This window comes from Opisthocomus hoazin, chromosome 20 (genome assembly GCF_030867145.1).
Source record: "Opisthocomus hoazin isolate bOpiHoa1 chromosome 20, bOpiHoa1.hap1, whole genome shotgun sequence".
NCBI classification, from domain to species: Eukaryota; Metazoa; Chordata; class Aves; order Opisthocomiformes; family Opisthocomidae; genus Opisthocomus; species Opisthocomus hoazin.
Genome location: NC_134433.1, coordinates 15933560 through 15953381, shown reverse-complemented (window position 1 = coordinate 15953381; position 19822 = coordinate 15933560). Strand labels below are relative to the sequence as shown.

The following is a 19822-nucleotide window of genomic DNA, read 5'->3' as shown; positions in this document are numbered from 1 at the left end:
AGCCAGTTAATGTGGTACAGTGGGAGGCCGGAGTTTCTGTTGCTATGGCGATGGAGTTCGGCTCATTTGTTTTGTAGATGAGTAATTACTACGCAATTAGAGTAGGCTAAAAATAAAGGGGCCTTTTGTTCCCTGTTACTCATTAATATTAATAAAAGACCTGTCCGGGCTGTGGTAAACAATTAATGCAGATGTGGTTGCCCGTGGTAAGAGTAGCAACAGCTTTCGCGTTACCCGGCGCGAGGTGACAGCGACGGCGTCGCCTGGCTCAGCTCTTCCGTCATTTTAAATAGAAAAATTATTAGAGAGAGGCCTGCGTTCGCACAGCGCCGCGAGCTTTGCCCCACATTTGCCAGCTGGATGGGTGGTAATAAGTGTTAAAGCATCATGCGGAGACCCAGGCGGCAGGTACAGCGCCGGGGTCGGGTCCCGCGAGACAGCGAGCAGCCGCAGCCCCCCGAGGGGTGGGCGAGAGGCAGCGGCTCCCCGACGCAGAGATCTCCCTGGTGCAGAGGGCTCCCCGTTACCCCCCGAGGGAGGGTGCGGGGCCGTGCCGGTGCCCTCTCCGGGGCTGCTCCACCGCGGAGCCAGGGCTTGAGCAAAGCGCTTGCCCGAAAACCCGAGCGCGTGGAAGTGCGAGGGCGGTGCTGCCGAAGCGGCTCCGGCGCGCCGCGTTACAGACATGGAGCCTCAGAAAAGAGCGGAAGCAAGCAGCCCCCGGCATTTGGTGGGAAGTGTGTGAACGTGAAAGCACACCGGATTTTAAATTTTTTAAATTAACTGTAAAACCAGTTGAATTGACAGAGAAAACTGTTAGGAAGATGGCTAACGGGACAGAGTTGATTTACCTCTGGCAGTGGAGTTTATTTAGCTGTCCTGGCTGGCCCGGTAGGCACGGGGGGCCGTGGGGTGGTCACCCCCTCCCCGCAGCCCCGGGTCTCAGCACCCCTGAGGACGCCGTCAGCGCGGTGGGACCTCTCCTGCGGGCGGCACCCGGGTGCCCCCAGCCCGAAGCCTCGAGGGCTGTGCTGGGGGGGATGCGGGCGCGTGGGGACCGCGTCCCTCCCAAACTGTTTAACTAATGGAGGGAAACGTAGCAGAGCCTTTGTAAGGTCGACATTTGTTTGTTGTTAAGGATCTAATTAGAAACATGAGAGGGAGCTGAATGGCTGCTTGCTCGGCTAATTAGCGACATGCACGAAGACCACTTTGAACTTCAAGGACACAAAGCTATTAGCGCTTACATCAAAAATGGATTAAACTTCTGTGCTTTTATAATGATTAAAGATGAGCCGCTGGAGAGGAAATCCTTTTGTATGGCAGTGACAAGAGCCGGCTCGCTGACTGCAGCTTCTGCAGGCGGAGCCTGGCGTGGCCTCCGGCGCGAGAGTGACACCGCTAACCTGCAAGATGGGAAATGCGATTAGGTGATAAATATTGATCCTTCGCGAAAAATTACAGCCGAGCTGGGAAGTGCATTTATTTGTCCTGCTACGCAACTGCGGGACTTCAAAAAGCTGGGCTTGAATACGTGGAATTTTGTGTCTTTTCTTCTGCAAATTGGTGCACGCCGACAGCTTCCAGACGCGGCTGCTGCTCTGGGTGCGGTAACCGCGGCGTTCAGCAGAAGCAGGCGCTGCTCGCGTGCCCGTGGCGTGCACGGGAGGGACCGTGGGGGGCTCGTGAAACACCTACACAGCTGCCTTTGTAGTGGAAGCTTCTGGAAACTGCCCAGCTCTTGCTCCCTGCTCGTCCGAGGCAGCTTAGCAGTCGCGCATTGGGTCCGTGCCGCCGCTCGGCATCCGCGCTGGTGCCGGAGCAGGACTCCCGGTGCTGCACTGCGGAGGAGCAGTTGCCACAAGATCCCAAGTGCCGTTACCACGCCGGCGTGTCCGGCTCGGCTGCCGGCGAGGAGCGGGTCAGGGGGCTGGGGGGTGCTGGCAGCCGCCCGCGCAGGGGCTGGGTGCCGGCGGCAGCGGGGACAGGGACGGGCACTGCTCCCACCCCGGGCTCTGCGTGCTGCCAGCGGTGATTGCTGAGCCAGGAGCCTGCTCACCACCCGCTGCGTTCTGTCGTTAGCCCTGCGAGATTTCCACGTGTGAAGCCGTTTCCAGAGCGGCCGCGGCGGCAGAGCAACCTTTTGAAGTGTGACTGCAGATAGAAAATAACGTACAAATAGTACCTTGTTACGGCAGATAGCTGCTGCCAGTGTCGCTTGGCCTCATCACCACCTCTTTTACTGATGAGCCCAACAGTTGTTTTATTTTATTTTTTTTCCTTGCGGGGCCAATATAGCTGCAGGGGAGGGATGGCTGCTGCCCGCCCGCTGCAGAGCCGTGCCAGGGCCGACGGGGAAGGCGCGGAGCTCGCGGGTTGATTTTCCAGAGTTAGGACTGAACTGGCTGTCGCGAGCGAAATATCTCCAGCTCATCCTATGTTCAGAGGAGCTCTGTCTGCCACAGGCTGCTCCCAGAGAGGTCTTTGCCTTTCGAGTCTGCTCGGGACGAGCCGGAGCGCAGCGCTGCGCCTTGCGGGTCCCTGCCGGAGACGCACGGAGTGGCACCTCCGGTTGGGACGCTGGCGTTGGTTGCTGTTCTGGTTTCTCTCCCACTCTCTGTTTCAGCTAGCTGGGAGGTGCTTGGTATGTTGGTACTCTCCAGAATAGCTGTGTGCTCCCAGCTTAGTATTTATGAGAGATTTTTGAGTTTGGGCATTGATCTGAATTGGAGGTGTGCCGCGTGCTGCCTCGGCCATGAAACAACACTGTCCGTAAACGCGCAGCTCCGAGGAGGTGACGCTGCCTGATCAGAAACGAACGTCTCTGTGCCTCTGGCTGGAGCTGTGTGCGGTGACTGGTATAGAAAAAAAGAGCCTGAAGGTGAGCATTTAATTCTCAGTGCTGTGCCTGTGCATGCTTGCAGCCTGAATAGGCAACCAAGAGCCCGGAGCGCCGACATCTCCTTTCAGACTGGCGTTAATTTGTACATCCAGTCTCGGGTAAATCACATCTTGGTTGTTAGCATCTCTGAAAAGCAAGGTACAAGCTCCCATTAACTTCAGCCATGGATGCACAGAGAATTAGCTTTGGCCAAGCTATCTGTAACGTGGGTGCAGTGCCAGCTAATGATATTTGTAAGGCTCTGAGCACTAATGATGTAAGATTTGCACGCGGTGCTGAAGTTTTCCCGCAGTCCGTACCGTGGCTGGTTGTTTAAAGTGTCAGCGTCACGCTGTGACTGCTGCTCTGGTAGTCACGCAGGCTGCAACGCGGCCGTTGGCGCTCCTGCTGCAGGAGACGTGGCGTCCCCTCCCTGCGCCCGTCGCCGTGGCTTTGCTGCAGCGTCCTCCGCAGCGCTGGCGCTCGCGCTGTCAGAGGCCGGAACGCTTGGCTAATGGGTGATGCTCCTTTTGCGAAAATCCATGCAACCCCGCTTAAAATCCAGCGGTAGATCCCGAGAGACTGGGATGAAATGCCCTCAGAGTGTTCCCCATCGCAGCTTGGGGCTCTGCTTTGCAGCTCCGCTGAGCCCGTCGTGGGCACAGGGTGTGCAGACCAGCACCAGCCGCTCGCCGCTGCCCGCGGCACTGGGGTGCCGGCTCGGCTTGCTGCTGCCAGCGGCCCCCCGCCCTCTGCCCCCCAGCCCCTGCCCGTTCCCGTCGCTGCCAGCAGCGTGCAGTGTTATTATATCATTTACTCCTTCGAGCTGGAAGATGATGTTTGCAGCGTGTTGTATGAATTTTTCATAAAGAGAGAAAAGCAGTCTAATCTTGCGAGCCTTGAGCCTTGGTGGTGGGTAATGGCTTTGATTTAAAGCATTTTGTCTTAATGATGGTTATATTGAACGTTTCCTGCTGCTTTCAAGCACGTGTAGTTATTATCATAAACATTGATGGCGGAAATGCCTGCCAAATTGTGCGTGGCTGTTTGTGGTAGATGAGAGCGTCGTGCAGCAATCGGAGCGCCGGATCAACAAGTTGTCGAGAAGCGTGTCTGGACGGAAAGCTGCCGCGGGGCCAGGCGGCAGTGGGGAGGGCCTTGGAGGAAAGAAGTGCTGGAGACGGCCAGCGCCGGGTGTAGAAAGGCAAGAGGTGAAAAGCAAGTTTCTTTACACACATCACTGTGCTCCCCGAGTGGCATTTGGATAACGGGGTCTGCTTTCTGGGGAGCGTCCCCGTGCAGAAGCAGCCTGCCTGGGGCCGGGCTCTGCCTCCAGCCGTGCCGGCACCGCGCAGCCGCTCGCCCACCCGGGCTGTTGCCACGGGAGAAGGAGGTGCAGGCAGCAGGCCAGTGTCCCGAGGCGGGTCGCTGGGGGCTGTGGTTTGGCACCGACCGACGCGCACTTCGGGGCGAGCGCCTGCAGTCGTGGGTCGCAGCGTCGCCCGCAGCCGTGTCCCCGCGGGGTGCGGGCTGGGGACGCCGGCGCCCACCGAGGGGGAGAAGCTGGGGTGGCTCCGTTCTGCTCTCGGCTGCTCTCTCGGGTGCGAAATGTATTTCTGGCTGTGAAAATGGGGCACTGTATTTCATCCTGAAGTATCCTGCCTCTTCTCAGGGAGGAAATCCAGTAAATCACGTGGTGGTTTCTTTTAAATTTGAGGTTTTTTGTGCACTGTGGCTGGGAAGGCAGCCACGAGTTCCTCTAACAACTTTTTCACCATTCTTCACCTTTTTTTTTTTTTTTTCACTTTTAAAATACTCTTATTTGTTATGTGTTAAGAAAAAAGCAAAACCACAGTAGTTAACGGTGAAGAGAACGCCGTAGGAGCCAGTCCTCCCCCACAGTCGTGTTGAAGTCTTTGGGTTTTGGTGCCGTAGGAGAGAACAAAGTGGTGTCACCACAGGCTCCCCGTGGGCTGCCTGCGGGGGACAGCGATCCCTGAGCAGTGCCCATCTCACACCTCTGTATGTATTTCACATTTTTTATTTCCTTTGAAATACAACGTACTGTAGTGGTGCTTACAGTGTCGCTTTGTCGTCACGTCGAACTTACTGGGCGCCAAGGGACTGGCCATCAGCCCGGCACCAGGACAGCAGGATCTGAATCCTTACACTTCTTCTCCCGTTCCCTCCCTCTTGCCCTTTGTCATTCATGGCTGAATGGAGTTTATTTGGGTAGGGTTTCAGCATCCGACTTGTGCTCTCTACCCAGCTGCCCTCTCCGCCCCCGCAGCGAGGCGTTTGGATCCTCGTTAGTGTAATGCGCCGTTGGCCAAGGCAGATGTCCTAATGAATCCCGACTCGGAAGTCTCTCCAGAGTTCATCGGAAGAGAGTTTCCCTTCCAGTGGTGACCTTTCTTGTTGCAGACGGATTAATGCGCGGGCAGGGCCGGTGTTAGCGCGGCGGTTCGCAGGAGCGGGCGCCCGATGCGCGAGCTCCCGGCAGCTCCGTCCCTGCTCCCGGCAGAGCATCCCGCAGCACCGAGCCTCCTGCCCCGGCCTGAGCCTGCGCTCCCCAGCACGTTTCGGGCTCCGGCTCTCGGCTCCTCGGCACAAATCACTTGTCCAGACGTTGCATTGAGAAGCATCTTACACCCGTGTGGATAAAGATGACTCTGCTAAAGGACGCCAAGATGAGTTAGTAATAAAATAGCCTTGCTCGCTGGAGCACTGTCTTGAGCTGATGGATGTGTTTTAAAATTCTCTCCAAATTCCTATTTATTTTAGCAGAAAGCCTTTCAGCAGCTTCTCCTTTGAGGAGATGCAGCTTGGGCAGAGGAGAGGGTGCAGTGAAGGTGCGTGGCTGCACCAAACACCTCCCCGAGACGGGACCCCGCGGCGGGCGCGTGCTGCAGCAGGGAAGCGCAGCAAACCCTGGTTTTCCCGTAGCAAAACCTGGCGGCTGTGAATACCGCACGCTGGCAGAGGTTTGTGGCAAGGCACCGAGTGTGAGGTCCTTCTATCCATTTCCAGCCTTGTCAGCAGTGGCATTTCCCTGTCTCTTCCCATCGCCTCTGGAGGATGGAGACAGCGCCGATGCGTACCAGGGCTCTGCCAGCCATCCCTTCGGACAAGGTCCGGCTCTCGCCGTGTCAGCCGCGAGCAGCAGCTCCCCGCTCCACCATCGCCAACACTTTGCATTAAAAGCGACCCTTTTCCAGGACTGCTTTATGAACCCACATTTGCTTCAGCGTCTCCTGCCCCGTCTCGCTTTCCCTCGTTGCTTTTCAGGGCTCCCCAAGCCACCATGGTGCGGGGCAGCGTAGACCGCGAGGCTCCCCAGCGCCTGTCTCTCCAGCCAGCAGGAAAACGTTCGCTTACTGAGCAAATTTCACGGGCTGGGAGCCTCTTCCATAAAAAAAAAACTGAGCAAATTGAAAGTGAAGCAAGCACTGCATTAAATTCCTTGTTCCCATCACTGCCCCACCTCGGCTGCTGCCTCCTCATCTCCACAGGCGCAGGAAGGAGCTCCTGTAACCCAGAGGGTGGGGGACAGTGGGGGCTGCAGAAGATGAACGTTGCGTGGTTGTGACTTACAGACACATCTCCTCTTTTCCGTATCTCTTCTGACCTTGAACTATCACAGGGCTTCCCGGTGACCCTTGGGATTGTAAATTGTATGCAGAGGAACCCCTGGAGTTGGAGGCACTTAGCCGCAGTCTCAGAGCTGTGGGAAGGTCCGGTACAGGATAGTCTCCTGCGCAGCTGGTTTGTAAATTGGACCTGAACCTTTTGGAGCATGCTGGAAACGGGCACTGAGTGCTGGCAGTCCTCGGAATGGGAGGAGATGGCCCTGCCAACCCCCAGGCAATGCTGACTCGGTCAGCCAGGTCCTCCTGGCAGAGCAGAGCCGGGAGATGGTGGGTCGGCTCGGCCAGTACCTCTGCTGGGACCAGGCAGCAGGTCGGGCTTTGCTCCTGGTCTCTGCTGGGTGGCCTCACGGCATGGCCAGCGGTTGCCTCCCCTCTCCCGGGACAGTGCCATCCCCGGAGTTTTTCAGCAACGTGCTTCTGAACTTCTGCCCGTAATTATTTCCCGTTCTGACTGCGGGATGTCGGTGGCCGGTGGAAATTCCTTCCAGCCTGCAAGGCACTGATCTCAGCACTCGGTGATCCCTGCAGCATTCCTGGAGCGTTCCCGTGGCTCTTGGACAGCTTCTGCCTCCTCCGGTGGCAGAGATGACATCGAGAACTTTGTCAGAAAGATACACATCTCCAAAGAGCCTTTATTTTGGGGATTTTTTTCCTTCTTCTTTCTAGTCTCAGATTATTACAGGTTTGTGTAAAACAAATTTGTTTCCAGGTGTTTCTTACCAGAACGCATCACGTTTTGTGTGTTGGGAAGGTTGTTCAAGGTCCCTTTGCTGTTGTTTCAAAGCGATGTTAAAATGGTCTCTGGCTCCCGGCGAGCTCGTGGGCAGCTCTTGTAGGAAGACAAGTACTCAGCAACTCGCCACGGCTGAGTGAGTCGCTAAAATACAGCTTTCTGCGGCGTGCGTAGCCGCCTAGTAATTAGGAGAGCTTTTCCATTTCATTTATTGGGTCCAGAGCAAAGTGTCGGCTCTGTAAAAGCTGCCAGCCCTTTCCGTGCCGTTCAGCAGGCGGCGTGGAGCGGTGCCGGGGCATCCCCAGCCTCCCCGTGGCACGTCCCGGGTGACGGAGCGGCGTCTGGCGTGCCCGCTGCCGTGAGCTTACCTTTTTCTCACGTTACATACCCGCAGTCAGGACACTGGAATAACCAGCTGCCAGCTCTTTCTGCATGCATGGGAGCCGGCGCTCCCAGTCTTCTTGGCGACGTGGCAGTGGCCGGGGTGGGATGTCTGGGGGGACAGGGTGTCTCGCCGTGGCTCCTCAGTCTCCATTTGCCGTTCTCTTTGCGAGGCTCCAGGACGCGGCCACGCGTGTCCCCTTGTCCCTCGCACGCGGTTCTGTGGTCGTGGGTTAATGATGCCGACCAACCTCCGGCTGCCGCGGTGTGTGTCTGTCCGTCCTGCCCGCCACGGCATCCCCGCGGCTCGTCACCGCCTCGCGTGCGTCGCTCCTCCCCGCGCCGGGCGCGGTGACCGGCGGCTCTGGGCATGGCGTGGGCAGTTGGCCGGGGCCGAGGCGCGAGGCGGTGCCGGTGCGCTGGGCTCTGCTGGCGCTGCCACGGGGCTTGCAGGAGGGGGACGCTGACGGGTCCCCTCGCCTTGCCGTGTCCCTCTGCCCCACTCCTGCCTGCGGCCAGCTGGGCTGGCTGTGGGACCTGGCAGTGAAACTCGCGTCCGTTTGATTGAACCAGGAGGAAGAAAAGGGAAGAAAAGTGCTAGCTTATAGTAATAAAGGCTTTTGAACACCTCAGCTGGGTATTTTTCTTCATGCGTGAGAAGGCCAAATGTTATCTTGACATTTAATCTTTAATAATAGAAAAAGGTGCTTTGTTTGCCAGTGAATTCCAAAATCTGTTTACTCGCTCATGCCTTATTTCTTTTAACTTGCTAGCTTAGATATCCTACTTACTTTCCCCTTCTACCAGTTCAGAGCTGCATTAAATCATTTATTTTGTGAAATTTACTTTCCTGTCATTGCAGAGCCGACAGCTGCCGCGTTGACTTTTTTTGAGCAGTTAAATGAATTCATTTGATAAATGGGGACCTCTTGGGCAGGCGGTGCAGCGGGAAGGAGCCGGGGCAGGAGAGGCTGAGCCCACCGCAGCCTCCTCTCGGGCGTTCTCCCGGGCTGGTGTCCGTCCCCAGTGAAGCTCAGTGCGGCCGGGGTTGCTGCAGGCTGTCAAACTTTATAACCCCTTTTTAGTGCCTAACGGAGACACGCGGGAAGCTGCGGCCAGAGGAAAAGGCTGCGGGAGTCGGGGCGCAGCCTCGGCTGCGGAGGTGGTGGGATCGGGCGCAGCGGTGTGGGTGCGTTGGCCCGGGCGTCCGTGCAGCAGCGTGCTCAGCCCGGGGGAGCGGGGGGCCGACGGGCAGCCGGGAGCGGTTTGCAGGGCGCGTCTCGGCGCGGCGGGGACGCGGTGGGACGGTAGTCGGCGCGGGTGGCCGGGCTCCGTGTGCTCCCGAAGGACCTCGCGAGTGCCACGCAGGTGTAGCTCCAGCTTCCCGCAAGCCATTTCCATCCAGCTCCTCCCAGTCCGCTAACTTTTCTTTCCCATTGAAACCTCTTACTCATAAATTTTACATCCAAGAGCAATGTGAGAAATGCCAGAAGCCTGACCATCTAACATGCTTTAATATCTAAATTTATTCTTTAGTCTCATTCTTATTTACATTGTTTTTCTGTCTCAAAAAAAAAAAATGTAAAGGGAGGAAAAAAATAAAATTTTCATTTACTTCCACATTAGGAGGTGAGTTGTCATACACCCTCTGGAATTCTTTTTTGCTTTTGATCTTTATTTATTTGTTTAGTTTTGGTTGATGTCCCAAGCATGGTTTTGGAGACGAAGGTAGATCTTCGCTCTCCAAATCAAAAGGAAAGAAAATTAAATAAACTAACACTCTCCTTGGTCATATTAAAAAAAAAAAAAAATTCCAAACTGTTCCATTCCATACCATTTAAGGAAAAAGAAAATACAACAACTGTTGAACTATTTCTACAGCTCACTGATTTAAAAGGGCGGGTTTTTTTTCAAAAGTATTGAATGGATCCAAAAACGATTTTCCTAGACGCGATTGAAGTTACTTGCTGTCAACATTTTAATATCAATATTACCACAATGTGTAGTCTCAAACTAGTTCCTTTGTAGTTTGCATGGGATGTGAATGCTGTCTCGGCGTGCCCAGACCTAGAGAACTTGTTACTACTGCATGAGCATCAAGTCAGATGTTGAAAAATATCTATTATATTTTGTGATAATTTGGTGAAAATGAGCACCTCCAGTCTCTGGTTGCAGTAGTGTGTTGAATGACTGTTCTTTTTTTTTCATATATCTCCATATATATATTTTTGGAGCTCTAAGCTTCGTAGTAGTACGGGCTGACTCTTATCCAGTACTTGCTCTCCTATCGCATGGCCTTGGTTAAGTGTTAGAAGTTGGGCCTAGGCTGTTTATTCTGGTGTTTGGCTTTGTAATAACGGTGCATGCCCGGCGTCTGGCCTCATACCCAGCTTTATTCTCTGCACACCAGTCTTGAATAGCTACAGTGCTCAACCGAATTTTGGCGCACCCGCTTCCCCGGCAGGCTCCAACCCAGCCCGACCCGGAGGCTTCCCCGGGGCCAACAGCCCAGGGCCCGTCGCGGACCTCTACGGCACGGCCAGCCAGGACTCCGGCGTCGGTAACTACATAAGCGCCGCCAGCCCGCAGCCGGGCTCCGGCTTCGGCCACGGGATCGCCGTAAGTACCGCATGCGCCGCGGCCGCCGCCCGCGCTTCCCGGGCAGGGGTGGGGAGGGGAGGGTGTTTAATGACGTTGAGGGGGTGGTCTGTTGGTGTTTTGGTTAATTACGACCTGATGGCAAGCATTTTGGTTAATTACGACCTGATGGCAAGCATTTTGGTTAATTATGACCTGATGGCAAGCGTAGCGCCTTGCTGCCGTAGCCTGCTGGAGCTGTGCCCAGCCCGCGGGAGCTGCCGATGCTGCTCCAGTACCGGCGTGGCTGGAAGCGCTCGTCTGGCACCTTCTGCAGTCCAGACTTGGAGAATCACGAAGGTTGGAAAAGACCTCTAAGGTCATCAAGTCCAACCGTCACCCCATCCCCGCCATGCCTGCTAAACCACGTCCCGGTGCGCCATGTCTGCACATTTCTAAACCCCTCCAGGGATGGGGACTCCACTGCTGCCCTGGGCAGCCTGGTCCAGTGCCTGACCACTCCCCCAGTAAAGAAATTTTTCCAAATATCCAATCTGAACCTCCCCTGGCGCAACTTGAGGCCATTTGACTCAACTTGACACATTTCACAGGGAAATATTTAATAATTACGGGCTTTACATCAGCACAGCCGCCCGTCCCGGCTGCTGCGCCCGTGTGCAGACAACGCACCAGTCCCTGCTCCCACCCCAACGAGCAAAAAGCAGCTCATTAATTTGGCTGACGGGACCCAAGGCTGCCCACGGCCACCCTGGCGAGGGGACAGACAGACAGCTGCTGGCCACGGGGCCGTGCCGCTCCCCACCGCCCGTCCCCATAACTGCGGCGCTGGACGGGGGGTGGACGCTGACGCTTGCTGACCTCCCGGGTCACTGCCGGCCGGTTCCGGCGTCGCCGACAGTCCCTAAAACCCGCAGGGTACCAGCAAGTCGCTCCCGTTCTGTCATCAGGTCATCGGCAAAGCCGCGCTTTAACGCCGCGTGGCTCCGCAGCCCGGCTAATGATGGGCGACGGAGATTGGCTTAACGAAGCTGCATGCTGGTTTGCGGATCGCGCTGTTCGACCTGTGTGCGTTAGCATGAATGTGGTTGGACCTCGGTGGTGGCCGTCAGTCTCCCACGCAGAAGAACTGCAACTGAAGCGGTTCCCCCTTTTCGTAGTGAAATGATGAGACTTTTTCCCTCTGGTACGGTAAAGATGGCGAAGTACCGAGGGCTCCCCCAAGATCCCGCAAACCGAGCGGAGAAATTCACTCTGGCCAAATTGGACGAGCGGGGGAAGCAGGAGCGTAGTGCAGACAAAGTTGCTGAGATTGTGTTATTTCGATTGCGTGCCAGTACCCAAAAAGACAAAAAGCCCTGCTGCCCCTCCCGTGGTCACACCGGGGACGTGACAATCCCTTCGGATCAATTCTGGTGCCGAATGCGGAACATTATCGCTCTGCGAAGAGCTACGTCAATTTAAACTGCTATCTCTCACCCCTTGCAACACCTCTTGTTTCCATTTCTCACCTAAAGAAAAAGACCTGTTTGTTCTTGCAATCCTGGGCGCTTTGGCTTCAGCAACAGCCCCGTTTTTCAAGGAGCGGGGTCCGAGGTCCAAGCCTGGGTGTCCGGATTTGTCTGCACTAACACTGCTCCAAAGAACGTTTTTGCATTTGACTTGCAGATTGGCAGCCTCTTAATTTCCCCCAATAACTGCAAAGAATCCCCTAGCTTTTTTTACGTGTATATTTATTTAACAGTGTCCATTTACTAACCCTGGATGGAAAGTAAAGAAGGGCAAAGCCAAAGCTCATTTTTGCACCTGGGGGAATGAGACGATGATGGTCTTGGAAAGGTAACCGCAGGGCTCAGCACGCCCAGGCGACCAGAGCAGCTCTCGGAAATACCTGTTCATGCTGGCAACACAGTCTTTCAAGTCCTTTGATAATTTCTTGCCAAAATTAATAATCATCTGTTCCCATGTATAGAGCACTGATGAACTTAACAATTGTACAATTTTAGGGACCTTTGATTGCAACGGCTTTTACAAATGGATACCATTGAAACGTTACACATGGTTGGTTGCCATCTCACTTGGAGGTATTGCAGTATATACCATTTGTACTTTGTGCTAAACTACCATCTCCCCTATATTTACTTTAAGTGAACAATTATTTTATCTTCATTTCGTCTTTCCTTGGCCTTTAATCATTCCTTTCTGTGATTCGTGTTATCCAAATCGCTCTCACGGGTTGGAAACTGGGAGGCAGATCGGGAGCTGAACCCCCCAAAAGTCCCATTTTGATGTTCACGGCCCTTAGCGCAGTCATGTGGAGAGCCAAAACCCCACCGAAAAACCAGCGAGGGCAGAACGCCGTGGGGAGGGGACCCGGTGCCAGCTGACAGCGTCCCGATGGGGAGCGTAGGTCTGCTACCAGCGCGCTGGGCTGAAGGTCGATGAGCCCCACTGCTCTATTGCAGAGAAGCCGTCGTTCTTAATGAAGTGCTGCACCAAATATTGTCGCTAAAAGATAACATTGTAACTAGTAACCATAGAGCAATTATCAAGATTAAAAAAAAATTAAACCTAAGCAAATTAAATTACAGACATTACCTGCGTAATGCATCCTTGGATCGCCGCCAGTTTCCTACCCTTTGAACTGAGCTCAAGTTAATTAAATGTTTAATTTATTTTTTTATGATTTTGTTGGCCTTCGACATATTCATCTTTGCAAACAAATATTCTTACACCGAGAACAGCGTAGATTAGAGAAGCCAGTCGATGAAACCCAGAGGTGAAACGGCACGGGTTTACCTCTGGAGCTCTTCCTCCGTACAGACAAACGTAACGGATGTGACAGAGTTTATTTCGCTGCCTTTTGCCCAGCTCTCCCTGGTCAATGTCACATGGCTTGCGTTCAAAATCGGTGTATGAAATTAGAATTACAGGTAGTCAGGGGGCTGGGAACTGCGGGAAACATTTGGAGGCTTTAAATTGTATAAAAATAGATCTGCACCTAAATACTAGGGGATAAAGGGGGTTTCTATTGACTCTTCCTCTACCCACACACACCTAAGATTACCTGAAATTGTTCCATCAATTGAGTTGCTCCACCAAGCAGTATTTTTCATGGGGAAGAAAAAGGTGGCCTAAGCGCTCCGGCTTGGATCCCCGTTATTACTTGCACGTATCGGTGTGTGTTCACAGATCAATTTGTCCGAGTCCTCCTCGATTTCTGGGCCGTCAGCCTTTGTAATAACGAGGAGGCACACGACGCCGGCTGGAGACCTAGGCAGAACATCATCATTCACGCTAGGAACGCGGCGATGAGGGCAGCGTTCATCAGATTAATGCCCTGTAATCATTTTACACTTTCCACAACACGTCAAACTGTAGCCATCATTTACTGGCCAGTATGAAGGCTCAAACCGTTAATGACTTAAAAACAGAAAGTGCTTTTAATGTTGCTCGTTACTAATTAAAATACATTTTGAGAGGAGGAAATGAGCCTTATTATTAATTCCTCAAGGACCACTGAGTTTGACGCTTTCATTGCGGCGGCGCATCCCGAGGCCGCTGCTCCCTGGCCCGCTCCCCGGGCAGGATGCGGCCGCAGGGAGGAGTGGGGCTGAGCTGCGGGTCCCCGGGTGCCGGTGGGACCTCACCCCCGGCACAGCTGTCTGGGGACCGGTTCTGGAGCTGACCCCCAAAAACGCGCGAGCCGGGCACGTTGCCGGCCGCAGGCAGCCCCGCGAGCGGCCGCCCGCAGAACCGGTCCCCCGACGCTGATTCCCATCCCGGCGCTGAGCGCCGGCGGGAGCAGAGCGTTAGTGGCTGGAGCCTCCGTTATCAAATCGATCACCGCCACTGCTGCGCGCCTGGGTAGGAGTTGTTACCTTTCAAGTACTTGAGCTGTGCCTTTAGAAAAAGCTCATTTCACCGAAGCCTTGTAAATTCCTGGCGCGGCAGCTGCCTGAGGAGCACTTGTTGTCCTTCCCATAGATCAAGTCGCGTTTTATTGCTCCTCAGCCGGACGAGCGCGGGGCTGAGCATGGCCCGCCTGGGAAGGGGACCAGTAACCGGCTGGCTGCTTCCCACCGGGATGGAGCTGGGAAGGGGACCAGTAACCGCTGTGCCTCGGCGTTGCAGCCGGGCTCGCCGCCGGTGCAGGTCAATCTTGGCGTGGCCAAAGGTTGGCAAACGCTTGGGGGGGGTTGGTTAAAAATCCCGATTGCCCTCAGCTGGCTCTGACCGCCTGCTGTGTCCTCTTCTGCCTTCTCCTCCCCACAGAGTCTCTCTGGATGTCCGGGCAAGACGGGGCGAAGTTTCTGACCGGGCCGACGTTGGGGTGATCTCATCAGACTTTGACATCATCACCGCTAACGCCAACAAACTGGAGGTGGCACTCGGTGGACTTAGGTTGTTTTAGAATCTCTCTCATCATCTCATGAATCTGCTGTACTATAAAAACAACAGCTTTTAAAAGTATGTATATAAAATCCATTTCTGGTTCGTTTTATTTTCTTGATGGGTTCCCCCCCCCCTCTTTTTAAACCTCTCCGAACCCCGATTTTTCGTAGCGTTTTGACATAGTCTCGTAGCCACGTAGTTCTCATTCTTTGTGTACCTAGCGAGAGCCTAACCATAGCGTAACTGTTGAGAGTAAGGAGTTTTCTTTCGTTTTTCTTTCCCGCCTCCCCTCCTTCTCCCTGCTGTTTTACGTAGTCGTCATTGCTTAAAGGATGCTGAGATGGTGACAGGAGTCTCGGCCGCCGGCGCCAGCCCTGCCGCTGCCGGGGGAGCAGAGCCGGCGGCGGGCGCGGGCTGGGGCGGGCTTGTGCGGGGCGCGGGGGAGCAGCGGGTTCTCTAGCCCTTCTTTTCGTTTCTGGCGTCTTCGTTAACCTAATTCTATCTATTTTCGGCAATAAGGCAAGGACTACAAACTTTTTGTGCGTCCTTTTTCTATAAGTGCTTTTTTTTGTTGAAAGAGGTGATATAAGGTTTTTTGAAATTGTGAATTCTGAAAAAAAAAAAAAATACTGTAAATACAATTCCATTAACTACATAGAAACTATTAAGAAAGAGAAATACAAACCTATTTTTGTGATGGAGTCAGCCTAAGGCAGTTTCTCTATGAAAATGGAAGAAAAAAAAAAAAGGAAGTTTGCGACTTTTTGGCCAACTGCCGGAGCTGGTCCACGGCGCTGGGTGCGCGCTGCTCCGCTCGCCCCGGCGCGCGTCGGACCAGCGGCTGCGCTGGCGGCCGGGCGCAGCGTACACGGCAACCGGCGAGTGGTATTATTTGCATTTCAAACCTGCTTTTCCCAAGACTGACAAAGAAGCTACAATTTTCCTATTGAACGCATTTACGGTTCAAAGCACACCTGTATTTTGTTTTATTTCATTTTTGGTGGTTGTTTTCAGACCGGAGCGATGTGCTGTCCGGCCAGCTCAGCTGCTCTGGGCACCCCGGGCAGCCCGGGCAGGGCGAGGGTCCTGCCCCGCGCCCGCCCGCCGCCGGCAGAGCGGCTCGCACGCTCACGTGCTTACCTTTTTTATCCATTATTTTCCGTATTAACAAATTAGGAAAGCGACTTTGGTTTTGGTTTTTTTTTCTTTTTTTTTAATTTTTTTTTGGGAATACCTCAGTGCTACAAGTTTCACCCTAGAAGCAACGGAAGATTTTAATTTATTGTAGTTGTAAACAGAATTTAAAAAAAAAAATAAAGTATAAAACATCATTGCACTGTGACTGGTAGGGGAAAAACTGACAGTTTCCTATTTGCACATGTTTAATATTTGGCTGTTATATATATGGTCCTCTGTCGGGGGAGGAAACTTATGAAGGATATTTTTTAATTTAATTTTTTTAATATTGGTAAATAGGCCTGCAACAGCAAACTAGAAGTACAACATGGTAGGTGGCATTAAGAACATACTGTAGTGTGGATATATTTCTTCTTTTTTTAACGTAATATTGACAAGTTTTATTAATATTTTTTTAAATTGTTACGTTTATAAATTTGGTACTTTAGGTACAGCCAGTATAAGACACTGAATGCGACATTTGTTAAAAAGAGCTGCTGCACTCCTATTTTTGTAAATTTTACTAACAAGTAGACTAACGTAGACATTCGATAGACAAGGTAGAGCAAGGCATCTTTAACAGAAACAAGGCACCATACTGCTAACCGGAAGGGGAGAACCTTGTTTTTCTTGTTTTTAAAAAAAGAATCATGCTTTTTATGTAATATTTTAGGTTTTTTTCTTATTTCAGAACAACCAGGTTTAAGCAAAATGCTGGACGCTTTTTAAATATTGAGACTTGATCAAGTAATAAAAGAAACAAAACAATTCTTTAAAAAACAAAAACGAAAAAAAAAAAAAAAGACGACGAACCAAATTCCCTGGAATTCAGTGTACGGTCGGGGAATTTTTTATCGCTCTTTTGTCGATGTTGATGATGTACTGTACTACCAGTTGGTTTTCCTCTCCATTCCCTGTCACCTCATAGAATATTCTTTGTTGATCATTGTTGTATGTTAATAGTGTACAAAATGGCGATCTTGTAAGAGTGCTGTCCTGATGCTAGTGTAGTGAATTTTTCCCCCCCTCTTTCTCTCTTCCTCTTCTAGTACATATTGGTAGGTGTATCGTAATTAAGGTTAAAAATTTAGATGTAGTTATTCAGATTTAGGACCAGTAAGGATAGAACTTTCTCTTATTTAAGAAAAAAATGCTAATACTTTTGGGAAGGTTTTCCTGGTTTTTTTTCTTTCCTCTTTACTTTGGGTTTTTTTCTCTTGGTTTTTATTTTTTTCTTTTGCTGATCTGATGCGGTTTCAACTAACCAAAGGTCTCACAATGTTAAAAATGCTGGCAAACTCGAAGGCATTTCTAGATCCCCACCCTTGACTTTGAAAGGGGGATGTGCCATACTACCTTAAATGCTAACGCTAGATATGCAAAACTGGATTTTTTTAATTTATTTTTTAAAAGAGGGAGGCACGGTATATTAAAACGATTTTACTAAGAGAAAAAAAAATATTTTTTTAAGAATGCTCAGAAGAAATTGCTAATCTGTGTGAATATGTTTTAGATGTTTATATACCTTTTGAGAAGTCCCCGTGGCCCATAGCACAAATGTCGTGGAATCCGAGATGTTTCGATGTGGCTACCTAGACTGAGGTTCACGTTAGTCCCCCGCTCATCTAGAAGTCCATTTCGAAGGGGGGTTTATTTTCCTCTGTTCCCTCGTTTGGGGGTTTTTTGTAAATTTTTCAGCCCAGAGGTCCGGCTCCGCCTTTGTTTTAGTCGGGCACGAGGGGCGAGGGGTCCTGGCCCCAGGGCTCTTGCCCTTTGCTTCCCAAACACCTCGTACGGCCCCGCTGCCCCCGGCGTGAGCGAGAGGAGGGCGATTCCCACCCCGCGGTGCCAAGCGGGCGCCCACCGCCCGCCCCAGCAGGTTGGTCCCTGCCCGGAGGGCTGGCACCGCGCCGGCCGTGCCCGGAGACCGGGGGTGGTTGGAGCGGAGCTGGGGTACCCTCCCCAGCGCAGAATAACCACGTCCTTGGGGACTGGCTTGATTAAAATGAAGCCTGCTCTGTCCTTTGGGGGTTATTTTTTTCTTATCCTTCATAACTGTTCGTTTTAAGTTGAACTTGTAGCTTGGACTTTAAGGTAGCATGGCTCTCTTTGGTGTTTCTGTTCTCCATTGTACAGCAGCGTGCCGCTGGTGCATGTCACGCGTCTGGCTAGGCTAGCTCAGCCGCGGGGCGATTGTCGGGTGACGGCCTGAAAGGGGTTCGGGTCGCTCTCTGCCCTGCTCTGAAGCCTGGGATGCCGCTTGCATCCGCAGCGTGAACGCGGGCTAGCGACTCCAGCCACAGTCACCTTCCCGTTTCGTTTCTGCCGTTCACTCAATGCAACATAATCAATAATAAAGCAATATAGTTTACTACATTTTTACTGAAGGCCAGCCATGGTTATGTATGATATTGCATATGAAACTGTTTACAAAAAAAAAAAAACAAAAAAAACAAACAAACAACACTAACTCATAGCTGTCTTTTATGCTATGGAAATGTCTCTTGGGTGGAATTTTCCGAATTCTTTTTTTTAGTGGTTTGGTTTGTTTTTTTAAGCGAAATAGTTCAAACAGAAAGCTGAAGTTAGTGTCAGGTGAAGAGACAGGATGCATCGAAGACACACCGGCAGATCCCGGTCTGCGCACAGACACTGTAGAGTTTCATACGTACAGAATCCAAGGCGAACCCGTTGCCGTGTGCGAACACTACGTGAGGAGATTCTGTAAGCTAAGCAATACTTTAATACTGTAATAAAAATTACCAAAAAAAAAAAAAAAAAGAAAAAAAAAAAATAGTAGTTCGAGAAAGTCAATCCTCGTGCTCGGTTCCCAACCAGTCCGACTGTGTTGTCTCGAGAGAGCTCGGTGCCCGAGCAGGGCGAAGCCCCGGCAGCCGGGGGGGCCGCGGGACTCGCCGAGCGCCCGCCTCTCGGGTCTGTACATACTCGTCACACCGCGCGTGGGCTCGTGTGTCGCGTCGACCGTCGTAGGTAGCGAATCCCCGCCATTCTCTGTTGTACGAGGTCTGAACTCCATCAGTACTAGGATGCAAGTCTAAGCATTTCAGGTGGTCATAAATGTACCTAAATAAACTATGGCACAGTGGCAGGCCTAGCCCTTCCTTTTATACTTTAGTATGAACTGATGAGAACTTTGGTAGTGACTTTTTTTTTATATATATACATATATATATGTATCTATATATATCAAGCATCTTTCAGGTCTCTGTGTATGGCTTTCTAAAGCCCTGTTGTAAAATACTATGTGGATGGGGGTCTCTCACATCACAGATGTGGAAAGTATAATTTTATATTTGTATTTTCAAATAAATAAGTTTGTGAAAGGTTTCCATCCTCTACTGTGGTCCAGAAATCAATGTGTTTGTCTGACGAAAAAATACAATAAACTGTTTTGAACAGATCCCGGGCGTCCTTTTCATTGGGGGGTGAAATGTTGGTTCCTGGGGGGAGGCCAGCGCGCAGCCCCGTCGCCCGTCACCCCCCCTGCTCCCGCGTGGTGGGGCTGCACCCACGCCTCCCCGTCCCTGTCCCCGTGCACGGGGCTCCCGCAGGCGGGGGCTCGGCCGGGAGGCCGGGATCGGGGTTTGGGCTGGGATGGAGGGGACCACCCAGCCCCACCAGCACCCACAAACCTCTCCACACCGGCAGCCCCCGCCACGGGCATCGCCTCCGGGTCCGGCCCCGCCGCGGGGTCCCGGCGTGTGGCAGCCGGGGGCTCAGCCGGCGTCGTGCCGGCGAAGGTCAGCGCGCGGCGGGATGCAGGACGGGCTCCTCTCTGGAAAGCAGTCAACACATCGAGCCCTTAATGGGGTGGATGATTAGTGGAGCACCAAGGGGAAAATTAGATTAGAAAAACAAACGAAAATAATTTTGGAAGTGGTGTTTATTCGGGGTGGAAGGAGCTGCCACTGCGAGGGCTGCAGGAAACGATTTGACTGCGATCCAGAAGAAAAGGAGCGCAGGTCTGGAGTGCATTAGTGTGGTGGGAGGCCG

The 19822-nt window shown here is 52.5% G+C and overlaps 1 protein-coding gene across 13 annotated transcripts in view; it reads left to right on the top strand.

Moving 5' to 3' along the window:
• The window catches only part of MSI2 (musashi RNA binding protein 2), a 257207-nt gene extending 237978 nt beyond the window's left edge, over positions 1 to 19229 (top strand). For 6 of the 13 annotated variants that reach the window (XM_075440218.1, XM_075440221.1, XM_075440216.1 and 3 more), the window contains 3 exons: positions 10053 to 10261; positions 12244 to 12321; positions 14513 to 19229. In XM_075440218.1, the coding sequence (XP_075296333.1) occupies positions 10053 to 10261; positions 12244 to 12285 (251 nt within the window). In that variant the 3' untranslated portion in view covers positions 12286 to 12321; positions 14513 to 19229. The remainder of the gene's footprint in view (positions 1 to 10052; positions 10262 to 12243; positions 12322 to 14512) is intronic. The other 7 variants (XM_075440222.1, XM_075440220.1, XM_075440219.1 and 4 more) reach the window with 3 other exon arrangements.
• Positions 19230 to 19822: the final 593 nt, after the last annotated feature.